The 16,749-nt window shown below is 41.5% G+C and overlaps 1 protein-coding gene across 7 annotated transcripts in view; it reads left to right on the top strand.

Annotated features, from left to right (window-relative positions):
- The window catches only part of MAGI3 (membrane associated guanylate kinase, WW and PDZ domain containing 3), a 340,723-nt gene that overhangs the window by 225,819 nt on the left and 98,155 nt on the right, over window positions 1-16,749 (top strand). For all 7 annotated transcript variants that reach the window (XR_008307161.1, XM_053250087.1, XM_053250086.1 and 4 more), the window contains 3 exons: window positions 1,477-1,571; window positions 5,070-5,258; window positions 13,440-14,048. Coding sequence is in view for 6 of the 7 variants with exons in the window: in XM_053250087.1 (XP_053106062.1) it covers window positions 1,477-1,571; window positions 5,070-5,258; window positions 13,440-14,048 (893 nt within the window). In the remaining variant the exon portion in view is untranslated. The remainder of the gene's footprint in view (window positions 1-1,476; window positions 1,572-5,069; window positions 5,259-13,439; window positions 14,049-16,749) is intronic.

Here is a 16,749-nt window from a genome sequence, read left to right as displayed (position 1 = left end):
TTCCCACCCAAAGCAGGAGAATTGAGCTTGTTAGATTCCGACGAGGTCTCTGCACAGACGCATAGCCCATTTGTGTAGAAGTACAGATAACCACTACAAGAACCAAAGTTACAGTTGAGTAACCTGCTGTTTGCAATGCTGAAGTAATAATTTATTATTTATATATCACCATCCATGTATATGATACTTTACAACAGATGTGAGGACAGGTCTCTGCCCCATGGGGCTTATAATCTAGAAACCGTATGGAAGTGGAAGCAGGGTAAAGAGCGGAAAGATATGTGATTTTTTAATGTGCATTTACTTAGTTGCAGACTTCACTGAAAAGATAGGCTTTCTTCAATAACAGCTGAAGGATCTGAATTTAAGAAGTATGTATATTAATGCAGTTTTAAAACTGTAGAGTATAACTGGAAACTTTGTACTTTTTAAGATATGTTTAACTCTTAAATCTCACTGGAGCACAAACATGTTTTGACCCAAGTAAGAACTACTAACCTTGGGCAGGATCCAGACTGTTAATCATGGCTAAGTCCCATTGAAATTAATGGGGATTAAGTTAGTCATGACTTGTCTGATTTATTTCAGTGGGTCCTGCCTTTGGGCTTTAGATGCAAAGCAATAGTATTATTAGAAATACTTAACAACTACAGCAAAGTATCTGTATCATTACTTAGAAGTACACCAGAGAATTTGGAAATCATTTATAGAAAGGATTCTTGAAATGTCCTGCTAAATGGCAGCAATGTGAAAATTTATATCCTTAAGATGTTAGGTGGGGAGGCCACTTGGTGCTCTCTTGCTGATAAACAGTGAGAGGTGACAATATTAAAAATGCAAGGAAATGAGGAGAGGAATAAACTACAAAAATAATTTAAACTTTTACATGCTCTGAAGTGACGGTAGCTTGTTGACCTATCACTTAAAACTTGCAAGATACTGGTCTAAGTATCTGTATTCATATATTAACACTGGATTGGCATAATGATGGGCAGCTTGCCCAGATGGGATATGTGTGTGTGCACGTTCATGTCTCTCAAAAAACCTCTCTTTCAAAAGGTCACTTTGGTAGTGTAATTTTGCTTTGGCACTCTTGCACAGTGAGTCCGATGTGGCAGGCTTAGTGTCAAATTCGGGGCCAGTGCATGAGGAAGTTGGTTTTTTAAGCAGTCTTCCTGGTGTGATATTAATTGCTAACATAGGAGCATTTCCTAACAATGGTCTGTTAATTAAGACTGTTTAGCTGCTCACTAGGTGCTTTGTGGTTGAATAGAAAGTGGATTTGAAACAGCTTTGGGGCCACTGCTGTTTCCTTGGAGGCGATTCATCAATATGTTCTTATATTTAAGGGATAGAATGCATGCGTACTTACATACATTACATAGTACCCTCTAGCCCCCATTGTTCACAGTGGGGGCAGTGTGTGATAATACATTTTGTAATGAAAACTTCACTAATGTTTTGTATACTTTACAGTCATATTAACCAGAAAACCCAGTTTGAAAATCCAGTTCTGGAAGCCAAACGAAAAAAACAGCTAGGACAGACTGATGGAGGTCCAGCAAATACAGGTATCACTTTAGTGGCTTTGCTTTTACTGCTAAAGCTGCAGTACAGTATATTCATCAAGAACTGCATATTAAATATGGTTCTTTGTCTTTCCCCCCTTCACTTTTTTCTGTTTGACTTTCTGCCTTACAAACACATACATATCTTAATTATGTGTTCTCAAACTATCTTCTCGTGAATAACCAAAATTAAAAACATTTCCACCCTTCAACACTTACTACAATAAATTCATTAATCATGCTGGATGATTTCTATATATTGGATTCTACACTTTGTTCAGGCTAAATTCATAATTGCTTATCTAATCTTTATCAGTAAAACCAAGTCTTTTTTCAGGAAATCTGTCTTTTGTGAGTTTTGTTCATATTTCTGTTTTCGTGAATAAACCATACTAGCCACTGTTAGTATATATAGAATAAAACCTTGAATTTTTTATCCTATACTATAATTGAGATACAGTAATGATTCTCAAGTTAAATTCAAATTGAAAATTTTATTATTCAGTTTCAGTACCGCGCTCCATTACCTGACTGCCTAACTTTACATAGGCAGGCAGTCATGGCTTTTTGCTGCTAGTTTTTACTTGGTGAACATTTTTGTCTGAACCTGTAGTGTAAGTTAATTTATGCAGAGAAAATTCAGCATTTCTAAATCTCTGTACTAATGTAATATTTAGTATTGAATGACTTATCTTTGTACTCATTTTATTAAATAAGTTAGTCACTATAATACACTTTATATAAAGGACACTTAAGGGCCACTGGTAGAACACCAGGTTCTTGCGGAATGCAAGGTGTGCAGTTGTGTACACATATCGGAGATGAGGATTAATATTTCCTAAGGCAATATTGCTGTGCTATGTCCAACCCATGTGTATTTTAAACTCTTTATGCAGTTGAAACCAATCAACCTTCAATAAGTTTAATCAGCTTAAAACATTCTAAAACAATTTGTTGTAATCAGCTTGAACAATCGAGAATATGGATGGTCGGCTAATGGTTTGGAGACAAGACATAGGATTGAAGATGAAGCATCATCTGTGAGGTTTCAAGGCTTCTGGCTCCTACCCAGTTCTATACATAGCTTTTGATAAGCAATTATGAACCTATGCATGTTGATAATTCTAGCTCTTCTGGTGACAGATTGTTTGATTGATTAAACTTCTATACCGCTCAAACCTTCGTCTCTGGGTGGTTAACATAAAAACAATTAAAACACATATAAAAGTTAAAGCAATGCAACAATTTAAAAACAGCCATAAAATTAAAAACAGACAGTTTTTAAAAGCTGGGAAAGCATGGGTGAAAACATGGGTTTTCAGATGTTTTTAAAAAATTGCCAGAGATGGGAAGGATCATATCTCAGCAGGGAGCGCATTCCACAGTCTCAGGGCAGTTTAGGACTTTATAAGTTATAACTAGCACTTTGTATTTTGCTCGGAAACCTATTGGCAGCCAGTGAAGCTCCATCAGCAGAGAAGTAATGTGGTCTCTCCAAGATGACCCAGAGACCAGCCTGGCTGCCACATTCTGAACCAACTGGAGTTTCTGGACTACGTACAAAGGCAGCCCCACGTAGAGCGCATTACAAAAGTCAAGTCTGGAGGTTACCAACAAATGTACCACTGTTTTGAGGTCATTGATCTCAAGAAATGGGTGCAGCTGGCGTATCAGCCAAAGCTGATAGAAAGCACCCCTGGCCACCGCCTCAACCTGAGAAACCAGGGAGAGGTGTGGATCCAGAAGTACTCCCAGATTGCGAACCTGTTCCTTTTGGGGAAGTGTGACCCTATCTAGAACAGGTATATCAAGATCGTCTCTGGAGTTCTGACCCCGCACAATAAGTACCTCCGTCTTATCTGCATTCAGCTTCAGTTTATTCTCCCTCATCCAGCCCATTACTGCTTCCAAGCAGGCATTTAGAGAGGATATGCCAGATCCTGAAGAAGTTGGCATGGAGAAGTAGATCTGGGTGTCATCAGAGTACTGGTAACAGCCGGCTGCAAATCCCCTGATGATCTCTCCCAGCGGTTAGACGTTCCAGAAGGATACTATGGTTGATAATATCGAAAGCTGCCAAGAGATCCAAAAGGACCAAAAGAGTCACACTTCCTCTGTCAATTCCCAATTGGAGATCTTCTATCAGGCCGACCAAGGCAGTCTCCACCCCATAGCCCGCCCGAAAACCAGTTTGAAATGGGTCTAGATAATCAGTTTCCTCCAAGACCGCCTGATCTTGGGTGACCTCCTCCCTCTCAATTACCTTGCCCAGCCATGGGAGGTTGGAAACAGGCCTATAACTGCTCAACTCTGAGGGATCTAATGCAGGCTTCTTTAGAAGAGGTCTAATGATTGCCTCCTTAAGACAAGGAGGCATGGTGATAACCATGGATGATGGAAAGTTATAATCACTAGTTCTCTCCTAGTTGGTTAAAATGAAATTCAAAGGGTTCTTTCTTTCCTAACTTTTATGCCTCTAATCATATAAAGGCAAACTTATATGTAGCTAGCTCTGAATATCTATCTATCTATCTATCTATCTATCTATCTATCTATCTATCTATCTATCTAATTCTCCTAAACGTACCTGCTGCTAGTTTCATGCCTGGCAGCTCTCGTGAGGGGAGCTGCCTGGGAGATAGCAACAGGAGACAATGGTGGCCCCAACGGGCCGGCCTTACTCTGGCCCAGTCTGCCAAAGGTAGCGGCGGGCCGGGCTGGCCTGGCCACCAGGAGGAGGAGGCTGGAGGCGGCGGTGGGCTGGCCACTGCTTGGCCAGAGGCGGTGGGCCAGCCTGGCCCGGCTGCCAGGAGGAGGAGGTGGGCCAGCCTGGCCCTGGCTTGGCCACTGCTCGGCCGGAGGCAACAGGCCAGCCTGGCCCGGCTGCCAGGAGGAGGAGGCCAGAGGTGGCGGCGGGCTGGCCTGGCTTGGTCAGAGGCGGCGGCTGCCCAGAGGAGGAGGAGGCCACTGGTGGGCCGGCCTTGCCCGGCTGCCCACCAGGAGGAGGTGGTGGGCCAGCTTTCTGGCCAGCCCGCAAGCCACAAAGTTTGTGTGTGTGGGAGAAAAATCGAGTTGGCCCATCAGAAAGCACAGGCAGGGGGTTGAGAAGCAGCCAGCCGGGGGGGACAGTGGTGGTGGCTGGGCCGGCCGGAGGCAGAGGTGCTCTGTGCCCAGCCCAGCTAGTCTGAATTAGTGCTCTTTATACCTGATAATATTACCCTCCAAAATTCATGATATTAGTTCATTAGTTATCCTGGTTTAGTTTCCTTCTTGAATTCTATTTTGCAGGTATATTCCTAATCTCAATAATTACTAGAACATTGTTGCTCCAAAAATTCATTTCCTCAGTCTTGTCTGTTTGTGTAGTTGCTCTCATTTTACTCTCCCCCCACCCCCAGTCAGTTCTTTTCTGGTTGAATGGTGTTCTTCTGCTATATTGGCTGACTTTTAGCTGTGTTTCTGATTACTAAATATATTGGAAAACGTTTTGTTTTTGTGCAGAACCAGTGAAATCTCTGTTCACCCGAGACCCATCCCAGTTAATAGGAGTGCTCATACGAACGTCGCTGAAGAAAAGCACTATGGGATTTGGCTTCACAATAATTGGTGGAGATAGACCAGATGAGTTCCTACAGGTGAAGAATGTGCTGAAAGATGGACCTGCCGCGCAGGATGGCAAAATTGCACCAGGTAAAGTAGATATTCTCCATTTTGTTCCAAAGCTATGAAGGATCCCTGTGGCACAGATATTCTGAAATAATTTATCATATAGATGTATATCAGATTAAGGAAAATATCCTAAGCATTAATGAGCAGCTGAGTGCTAAAAATGGAAAAGAAGCAAAACAAATATGAGAAAGTTCTGGTAATTTAGTAACTGTATCATTGGGCTTCAGAAATGTATTAGCATAACTCTATGAAATCAGGGACATAAAGGTAAACAATTAAAATGGAGTTAACTGACCAAAGTTAGTGTCATTTTGTAGAGAAATGTTTGAAGATCAATAATTCATGCATGTTTAATCCATACCACACTAAGACTAAGGAAATTAAAGTGTTTGACAAAAATGCAGCATTTATTGATAGCAGAAAATAACATTAAAATATGGATAGTAAAAATAAGTTACACATAAGCATATGGTGGATCCTAAAGAGAACTCATTTTATTTTTCTCCAATTAACTAGTTTTTAAAAATTGTACAAGAAGGGATGAGCACTCCATAGATAATTAATTCTGATTCATTACCATAGAAGTGTCTAAAGTTTTCCTAAAAGACTTCAGGCTCACAGCAAAGAAAAATCCAAATTACTTTAGGCAAAGATAATTTTTATTATCTAACTTCCCACAATACTTGCATTTGTTATGTGTGTTAACTTCTCTCCAAAATACGTGGTAATGGAATCATTCTTTCACAGTAAATAAATCAGGTTCCTTTTTGGTTTGACCTTGCTCCATGCACAGGCCAAGAGAAAAGTGGACAGTCTTCCATATTTGACCACCAGTCACAATCACAGTAGTCTGAATTGTGCTACCGTAGGCCTCCTTGTGAGTATACATCATGGATCTTTGTGTAATATAATAGGTTTGTGCAGGGGCGTAACAAGGCTGGAGTGGGCCCAGAGACAAAATTTTTAAATGGGCCCCTTGCTGATACACACACACAAGGAGGGAGGCAGGGAGGGAGGGTCGAGAGACAGAGAGAGAGATACTAGCCAGGTCGAAGGAAGGATCATAATGAAGGAAGCTCTGCGGGTGTTGGGGAGTCATGTGACTTGCCTCTGGGGGGGCCCTCGAGGCGTGGGGGCCCCCAGGCAGCTGCCTCCCCTTGCCTAATAGTTGTTATGCCCCTGGGTTTGTGTCTCTTAAGTAGTTCCTGGGAATAATGTACATGTTGCCTTTGATCTCAAATGGAGGTGGCCATTCACACAACTCATCTCCACACAAAGCAGTCCTATGTACAGTGCTGGGGAAAACCCTTGAAATTAATTGGTGCTGTGGGAAGCCCCAGGAAAGTCAGTGAAGGCATATGGGAAGGTGCACACAGAATGTATTTCCCAGTGCTTTCTCTGTAGAGTTCTATGAGGAAAGTGCTGGGAAGGACAATGCTCCGTGGCTCCAGTTGCCTTTAAGGGCCCTTCCCAGTGCTGGTCACAGGATCGTTCTGTGCAGAGGTGAACAGTGAAAAGCCAGCTCTGTGCAGGGTCAGGGGTGACGTGCACAATATTTGGCTTTGATTCTCTGAAGTAGAATAATTGCATTGGCTTAATATTTACGTTCCCGGGAATGATTTAGAAACACAGTGCTGTGATCTGACAATTGTCTGAAGTAACAAGGTCATCCAAAGTAGGCATGCACACCAATTTTCCTGCTGCAAGATCTCAAAAGTTAATGTTTTAATTTTATTGAATGTTGAATTAACATTAATAGCCTACATGTTTTCCAGCCTAATGTGGGCAGTTCTAATCTGCCCACAAGCTCCTAGCAGAGTGCTGGTGGTGATGTGTTTTTGCACAAGAGTGCAAATACTGAAAGTAGTACACCCACACTCTGGAGCAATAACTACTACTGTTTATATACCACTTTTCAACAAAAGTTTCCAAAGCAGTCTACATAGAAAAATAAATAGTTAACAGTCAAATTTCTGATCTAAGTAGTGCTTCTGAAGTGCAGGAACACTGCAGGTCTGCTGACGATTGCTTTCTATTAATGAATTACTTTGATTGCTAGCAAGCAACACTACAACTTGATTCCATTATGTACGACCTGATTCTATTATTGTCCCCCCTCCCCTCCCCACCCCCAATTAAATTGAAACATGCAGGTAAAAATGAATGAGCGCAAAGCTTTGGAAACCTGAGTGTAGTTTACAGGAGGGAATAGTCATTTGTCCAACATGGTGCACTGGGCTGTATTTTCATATAATTGCACTAAGTGCAGAAGGGGATGTCCAAAAATTCTGATTCCATTACTGATGTATTTTGCACATTACACATTTAATGGTTTTCATATTTCATGAGAATATTTAATGGTTTTGTAAAAATATAGCCTTATAGGAGATGTTCTTTCAGCTGTGGGTATATATAATATCAACCTGAACATTGCTCATGGCTACAATAACTGAAAAAGTAGTAACACGCCTGATTCTTTTACCCTTGGAATTAGTAATGGTTGAAGTAATGAAATAATTTAGTCACTTATTGTAGAACACCATGTTTAAATAGTGCTCCCTTCTTCTGGATAATGATTTTAAAAACACCACCACCAAGAACAGTTCTTTCCAGAACTGACGGGGCGATGTGTCAATTTGAAGAGTCAATTTGAATAGATTATTCAGTTTGAATAGATTATCCCCTTTTCATCACTTTCTTAAACCCACAGTTCAGTGGCCCCCATATGATCCTCTCCCCCATATTTATTTCAACGTTTATATAGCCCATTCCATCCCAAAGACTCAGCATGCATAAAGCTCCCCATCTCTTAGCATAACAGAATAAAATGTAATGCATTTCACTAAAATTTCCTACAGTTTCTCAACTTAATCCTGAATCTCAGTCTGAAAAGAGAGGTCTTAACAGCAGTTCCAAAGTGTGTTCAGGCTTGGACCTTGATGCATCTCCCAAAATAACTGAGGAGGTGGGGAGTACAACTACGGACCTCCTTTTTCCCTTCTCTTTTGTATAGCTATTGCAAGTGCTGCATAATCTTAAAATTGCTTTACCCAACTCCTCATAGAGTTCTACTCTTGGATCGATAATATTGAACTATGCCCTCAGTTGCTAGTTTTGTTCAAGTAGTGACCAGGCTCCCCTCCTTCTAAAGAGCTAACCAGAAGTGAACCCTTATCTTAACTGACAGTCTGGTGAACCCCAGGGCAGCCAATCAGTGTCCCAGGTGGGTGGGGCCTAGAGAGTTGCTGCCAGGAAGAAGGGAATTCTTTGTGAGGAGAAGCTAGGCTGGATGTGCACAGGAGGACATGTGGCCATGGAGGCTGGCTGCAGGAGGATAACTGTAAAGCCTGAGAAGACAGGTTTACAGGAGGCTTGAAGTCTCACCAGGTGTTTGGTGAGATCAAGGAAAAGGAAAGTTTAGTCTAGGGAAAAGTTGGTTTAGTCAGACTTTGCATTAGGGATGCTGTATTTCTTTGGTGTGTATGCTCTGCATAGTCTGGATACTGTTCTATTATAGTTTACCTGCAACGTCATTTAAATAAGAAACACTAGCCTGCGCTCAGTACACCTAGGGCATTGCAAAAGCCTCTTTAAATATTTAAGCATGCATTAAGCCAACTTATTTTTAAAAAATTGTCTTTTTTTATTCTCTTATTTTTACGAGCCTCTCCAAGTTAGTTTTTAACTCAGGAAGTGGGGGCACTAAGGGGGATTTATCTGGTGCAAACGCATCCTCAAACATTCAGCAGCTATCAGTTTTCTGACCACATGTAGGCTTGCATGTTGAAGATTTTTGTACTTGTCCAAGAGCCAAATTAAGAGGTTGTTTTCTGGATTATTCCACCCCAAGCCCAGAGAGTTTCTGTAGACAAAAGTGGTGATGGTGGCAGCATTTTGAACCTGTCGATAATGCAGAATAGTTTTAGGCAAAGGCTAGCCAGGCAGCTCAACAAGGATGATTAAGCATTTATTTCCCTCACGTGAGCTTGCTCTGAGACAAAGGCTTTAATCCACTACACAGGTGCATATCAGTAATTCTCTGCGTGACAGTCTGTGCAGATGTGTGCGGGTAGTACGACATCCTTGTAACTCTTCTGATTGTCTAGGTTTCTAGGTCTTTCGTGTGATGAGAAGTGTTGATAGTTACTCCGATAACCTGAATCTCTCAAATTATTTTAAGCATTCTAATATCTTTTTATAAAAAATTTAAATCATGATGTACTGTGCATCTGCAATTCTTGAAAATGGCTTAGTGAGGATTTTCTATGACTGAAGTTATTGTTTTTCTTCATCAGCTTGACTGCTTAGTTTTCAAACCATCCCATTAGTACTATGAGATCTTATGAACTAGATAGTATTAGTTCAGCTATCATTAAGCTATACATTGCAGTTGATTTTTCTCTTCATGAAAGGTCTTGTTTCCATATTGATGAAAACCAACAACATTTATATTGCTTTTCAACAAAGATTTCCAAAGCGGTTTACATAGAGAAATAATTTTTAAAAATGGATCCCTGTCCCCAAAGAGCTCACAATCTAAAAAGAAATGTAAGATAGACACCAGCAACAGTCACTGGAGATACTGTGCTGGTGGTAGATAGGGCATTACTCTCCCCCTGCTAAATAAAGAGAATCACCACATTAAAAAGGTGCCTCTTTGCCCAGTTAGCAGGGGTTGGTTTCATTCTGAGACTACAGATTATGGGATATAAAATCCCATTGCATAGGACTTAGTGGTTCAATAGAATAAACAAGATGTATGTATGTATGTTTATTTATTTATTTATTTATTTAACATATTTCTATAATAATGTCAATAATAATATACCACCGAAAATTTGCATCTCTGGGAAGTTCACTGAGACAAACTTCTCCAGATGATCTTAACAGGCAGTGGGGCTCATGATGAAGACGACATTCTCTTAAATACCCAGGGCCTAAGCTGTTCAGGACTTTATAGGTAATAACCAGCACTTTGCATATTGCCCAGAAACTTATCAGCAGCCAGTGTAGTTCTTTCAATTCAGGAGAAATATAGTCTCCCCTAGATGACCCAGAGACCAATTTGGCTGCTGCATTCTGAATCAACTGCAGTTTGCAGACTATGTACAAAGGCAGCTCCAAACAGAATGCATTGCAGTAACCCTGCCTAGAAGTTGCCAGCATATGTACCACTGTTTTGAGGTCATTCATCTCAAGAAACAGATGCAGCTGGCATATAAGCTGAAACTGATAAAAAGAACCTCTGGCCACCACCTCAACCTGGAACACCAGGGAGAGGTTTGGATCCAGAAGCACCCCAGACTGCATATCTCTTCCTTCTGCGGGAGCATGGCCCCATCCAGAACTGGCAGATCAAAATCATCTCCCAAGTTCCGAACGCACACAATACCTCTGTCTTGTCTGGATTCAGCCTCAGTTCGTTATCCCTCATCCAGCCCATTACTGCCTCCAGGCAGGCATTTAGGGAGATTATGCCTTCTCCTGATGATGTTTACATGGAGAAATAGATTTGTGTGTCATCAGCATATTGATAACACTCTGCACCAAATCTCCTGATGATCTCTCCCAGTGGCTTCATGTAGATGTTAAACAACATCAGAGACAATATGGAGCCCTGAGGGACACCATAGGAAAGTTCAGATTTTGAAGAACAACAATCTCCAAGAGACATCATCTGGAATCTGCCTGTGAGGCAGGAGCGAAACCACTGTAAAACAGTGCCTCCCACCCCCAATCCCCTCAGACATTCTAGAAGGATACTGTGGTCAATAGCATCTAAAGCCGCCAAGATATCCAAAAGGACCAACAGTCACACTCCCTCTGTCAATTCCCAATTAGAGATCATCCATCAGGCCAACCAAGGCAGTTTCCACCCCATAGCCCGCCCAAAAGCCAGTTTGAAATGGGTCTAGATTGTTGTTTGAATGCATGTATGTCACTTAATCTCTCCCAACATGTTTACTCAACATGATTTTTCAGGTCATAGCATTTTAGAGTTGGAGGTCTTCTAGTCCAGCCCTCTCCTCATTGCAGGAATCTGCTATAGCTTCCCTGACAGAACTGGACATGATATTCCAAGTGGAGATCTGACCAGCACAGAATAGAATGAAGCTACTACTCCTTGTGATCTGGACAGTATGCCTTGGTTAATGCACTCCAAGATTCCATTACTTTTTCTAGCAGCTGCATCACACTTTTGGCTCATGTTCAACTTGTAGACCACTAAGACACCTAGATTCTTTCCACATACTCTGCTGCCAAGCCAGGTCTCCTCCATACTACATTTGTGCATTCCAAATGTAGAACCTTACGTTTGTCATGTTGGTTTTGGCCCATTGTTTGTGCCTGCTCGGTTCAAAAATCATTTTGAATCTTCAGTTTGTCTCCTAAAGTATTAGCTATCCCCTTCCCTGCCAAGTTTGTGTAGTTTGTTATTTTTAATGTGGATACTAGTAGAAAAATCACTGTGCTTGGATTTGATCATCTTTTATACAAGGCGGAATCAAAGGACAGTGGGAGTAAGTGAGGATACAAGGACCAACATGTTCAGACTGTGCACAACAACCATTATAGCAGAATACAAGCTTAACTGGAATGCCAGTTCCTAAATATTTTTATTCCTTGGTATTAATATTTAGGCACTCTTTATGTAAGTTTTGAATTCATGTCCGTACAACCTCAGTAGCAGCCTCTTAAGTTTCCAGATGTTAGATGTAGGTACAGTTGATTAGCTGCTTGTTTAGTCTGTTCTACCTCTGCATTAACCTGGCATAAACTCATTATGTAGGTAACTCCCTCCCTCGCTCATCCAGTTATGTTTGCTGTTTTCACTTCTTGCTATTTAAAAGACTGAAGTAGACTTAAATTTCAGTCTTTTATTATTCTAGTTCTTCAAATTCTAGTCTTGGACTAGGATAGGTCACAGCTGCTGTAGGATTTTCTAAATTTAGTGTCTTAGCCATGCATGACATAACACCAGGCTTATAAGGCATTGCATGCTATTCTTGTGTTGTGCTTACGTAGGAGTTTCTTAATCACTTTTGGGTATCTTCAACCATTTTATTGAGTTACAGATCTATATTTATTTTAAATTACATACTGGGATGAGCACCTTCTTACCATTTTCTTCTGACTGCTCTGTGAGTTACTTTCCATGCTGAGCTTTATGGATGTTTTTCTTTTCATTCAGACGAGGACTTTATTTTCATTTCTTTCATTTGTATTTAGAAGCATGCTGCCCTAATGTATTGTTCCCTTGGGTTATTTTGTTCTCCTTAGTTCCTCACACGCCTCGTTACTCATTTTTGCACTAGCTAGATGTCTTAGGGCCAAATTACACATTATGTTAAGTTCTTGCTTGGCTCTGAGATGGTTGTCTTTCTTTTTGCAGTCATGTAGAGACCCGATGCAGATTAGAGGGCCTTTGCCCTTCTGCAGCCCTTATCCACCAAAGTATTGGCTGCCATTTAGGGAAGGAAAAACAAGGATGTCAGAGCTGAGCATGTACTTAATAAATCATGTTGTTTGGCCTTTAAATCAATAGAATTGTGAGAGAGTTCTGTAAAAATCTTAGATACAAAAAGCTGATTCAAAGTTGGTTGACTGATGTGCTTATCGGAAATGATGTTTATGAACTTGGCCATTATCAGACTGGCATGTGAATAAAACAAATTTGCATAAAATGCTGTTGACTTTTCTTGTGTGTGGTGTGGAAGCTGCATATTTGCTCTGGGTTTTTTTAGAAGACAAAATTACTTTATGAGCTATGAAAATTCTGAAGAGGAGAGCCTATGATTGTCTAGTAATGCATATAAACTAAAGGAGTAATCTGATTTATTTTGGATTGGTTTAGATTGGTGAATGAGGTGAATTAAAGCATATGACATCTGCTTAATCTAATGTGTGCACTGCTTCCCTTTTTGAAGGCCATATAAAGTCATACCCTGAATCTGCTGCAGATTAAGCTTTATATATTTAGAACGGTGTGGTCTTAACAGAGCCAAAATACAGATTAAATGCAAGAGGAAATCCTGCCTTGCACAGCATATGGGCAAAAGGAAATGGTACAATCTCTGTGCATTACTATTTTGAATAGTGCCCAATGCTTTTCCTTGGTGAGGTTGCTAAGATGATTCCGAGCATTCTAAGGTATGGAAATACATGTATTTGTATTAATGATGCCTATTTAATTTTTAACAGGCGACGTCATTGTAGACATAAATGGTACATGTGTCCTTGGTCATACCCATGCTGATGTTGTCCAGATGTTTCTATTGGTTCCTGTCAACCAGTATGTGAATATGACTTTGTGTCGTGGATACCCTCTTCCAGATGAAAATGAGGAGCCTGTTGTAGATATTGTTACAGCCACGCCCGTCTTAAATGGCCAGGCAATAGCAAAAGGAGACACTTGTATGATCAATCAAGAGTTAATACCTGGAACGGTGGTTTTGGACCAGAATGGAAAGCCAGGACATATTTTGGTCAATGGACGCCTGAATGGCCCTTCCACAGAACACAGTGAAAAGAGGGCCTCAGTGTCTTCTTCAGGTTGCTCTCAAGCAGAACTGGTCACAATTCCTCTGATTAAGGGACCTAAAGGGTTTGGATTTGCAATAGCTGACAGCCCCGCAGGGCAGAAGGTGAAGATGATTTTAGACAGTCAGTGGTGCCACGGCCTTCAGAAAGGGGATATAATTAAAGAAATTTATCATCAGAATGTACAGAACTTGACGCATCTCCAGGTGGTAGAGGTGCTGAAGCAATTTCCAGTTGGAGCAGAAGTGCCACTGCTTATCTTAAGGGGAGGTAACAATGTTCTTATGTACCTTTAAGATGATGTCATTTACAAAATGCCCCTCTATGCTGCTTGTACTATTGCACTCCATAATATTGTCCTAATGCCTTTTTTAAAAAAATATTTTCTGGTGATACAAAAGTAACATAAGATAGAATTATCCTGATTCTTTTTCCAAGAGTGAATTGAATGCTAAGCAAAGACATTTTCTATAGGCTGTGTCCTTTACAAACGGACATTGTGAGGTTAACTTTCCCCCAATGCATTTTTGCGTGTTAAACATCCATCCATACAAGTGTGATCTCTACTTTCCCTATGGACAGATGACATTGGTATGCATATATGAAATGCATACTAGATTTTTTAAAAAACTCAGTTATTGTTCCTTGATTTTTGCTTTCTTGTCTTAATCATTTGTCTTGTATTATTATTATTTCTCAACTCTATCTCTCTGAGGGTCAGTTAATCAAGCATTAAAGCTTATTGTTAAAGCTTGCTTTCATTGGTAGGCTCTGCATTCATGTGATTATGTAGTACCTGTGACAGGTCATTTATGATAGGTTTTATATAACTAGGCTGTTAAATGAAAAACCTAGCCAAGTCACATAGCCTAAATCATACAAAACCATCCATTCTGTTGTATTGTTTTGTGTATAGCCTGTTGGGCTGTTAAGATTTTAACAATCTCCTCAGGGGAGAGCGATTCACTATTCCTGCCAAAAACTTAATCGATATCTCTTTCTGAATTGCAGGATGCTCTGACCACCCAGTAACATTCAACCTAGAGTCCAGGATGGGCTTTTTGTAATGCCAAAGAGAGAAATCAAGGGAAAATATGTATTTCTACATGTTGTGGGCGCCTTCAATATCAGTTTTAAAGATGCATTTTGGAAAAGCATTATGCATACACATGCACACACAGACTCTCGCTTTCTCTCTCTATTGCTCAAAATGAGTACATAAGGACAGCCCTGCTGGATCAGGCCCAAGGCCCATCTAGTCCAGCATCCTGTTTCACACAGTGGCCCACCGGATGCCATTGGAAGCCACAGGCAGGAGTTGAGGGTGTGCCCATTCTCTTGCCATTACTCCCTTGCGACTGGTACTCAGAAGCATCCTGCCTTTCAGGCTGGAGGTGGCCCTCAGCCCTCCGACTAGTAGCCATTGATAGACCTCTCCTCCATGAAGTGATCCAAACCCCTTCTAAAGCCATCCAGGCTGTTGGCTGTCACCACATCCTGTGGCAGAGAGTTCTACAAGTGGATCACGCATTGTGTGTGAAAAAGTACTTCCGTTTGTTGGTCCTAGACCTCCTGGCAATCAATTTCATGGAGTGACCCCTGGTTCTAGTGTTGTGTGAGAGGGAAGAGAATCTCTCTCTCTCCACTTTCTCCACACCATGCATGATCTTATAGACCTCTATCATGTCTCCCCGCAGTCATCTTTTTTCTAAACTAAAAAGCCCCAGGTGTTGTAGTCTTGCCTCATAAGAAAGGTGCTCTAGGCCCCTGATCATCTTGGTTGCCCTCTTCTGTAGGGATGTGCAAAAAATTTCGGGCACAGAACGATCTGTGCCCGAAATGAACAATTTCGGGTGATTCGGGGCCAAACCGAATCACCCCCGATGTCCCCCGATATTTTTCGGGCACGAGCCGAATCACCCGAATTTCGGACCTGAAAAAGTCGGGTGATTCGGTTCATGATTGATTTTTGCCGATTTTTTGAAGTTTTAGTGACTTTGGGGCAGTTCAGGGGTATAGCATGGGATCTGGGCAAAAGGAGTGGGGTGGGGTGGTAGTGCCTAATGGGTGCAGGCTACCACCCCAATTTCAGGGGGATTGGGCAAAGGGCTGATTTTTGGTAAATTTCTGAAATTTTCATGTCTTTGGGGCAGATTGGGGCAGAAAGTGGGGCCTGCCCAATCCCCCTGAAATTGGGGTGGTAACCTCCACCCATTAGGCACTACCACACCACACCACTCCTTTTGCCCAGATCCCATGCTATGCCCCCGAACTGCCCCAAAGTCACGAAAACTTCAAAAATTCACCAAAAATCAGGACTTTGCCCAATCCCCCTGAAATTGGGGTGGTAGACTCTACCCATTGGCCACTACCACCCCACCCCAAAATTTTGCCCCTGGGCCCCTTTTTACCCCCAAATCGATTCAGATTCAGATTAAATCCGAATCCGAACCGAATCAAGGGTGATTCAGGTGACCCAGATTCGGGCACAAAACAGAACAGGGGTGATTCGGTTCGGGTCCGAGCCGAATCACCCGAAAACCCGAATTGCACACCCCTACTCTTCTGTACCTTTTCCAATTCTACAATGTCCTTTTTAAGATGTGGTGACCAGAATTGTACGCAGTACTCCAAGTGTGGTTGCACCATAGTTTTGTATAAGGGCATTATATTAGCTGTTTTATTTTCAATCCCCTTCCTAATGACCGCTAGCATGGAATTGGCCGTTTTCACATCTGCCGCACATTGAGTCAACATTTTCAACGAGCTGTCCACCACGACCCCAAAATCCCTCTCCTGGTCAGTCACCGACAGCTCAGATCCCATCAGCATATACTTGAAGTTGGGGTTTTTCATCCCAATGTGCATCACCTTATACTTGCTAACACTGAACTGCATTTGCCACTTTGTCGCCCACTCCCCCAGTCTGGAGAGATCCTTTTGGAGCTCCTCACAATCCATTTTGGATTTC

Source organism: Hemicordylus capensis, chromosome 4, assembly GCF_027244095.1.
Source record: "Hemicordylus capensis ecotype Gifberg chromosome 4, rHemCap1.1.pri, whole genome shotgun sequence".
Classification (NCBI taxonomy): domain Eukaryota; kingdom Metazoa; phylum Chordata; class Lepidosauria; order Squamata; family Cordylidae; genus Hemicordylus; species Hemicordylus capensis.
This window is presented reverse-complemented; position numbering and strand designations above follow the sequence as displayed.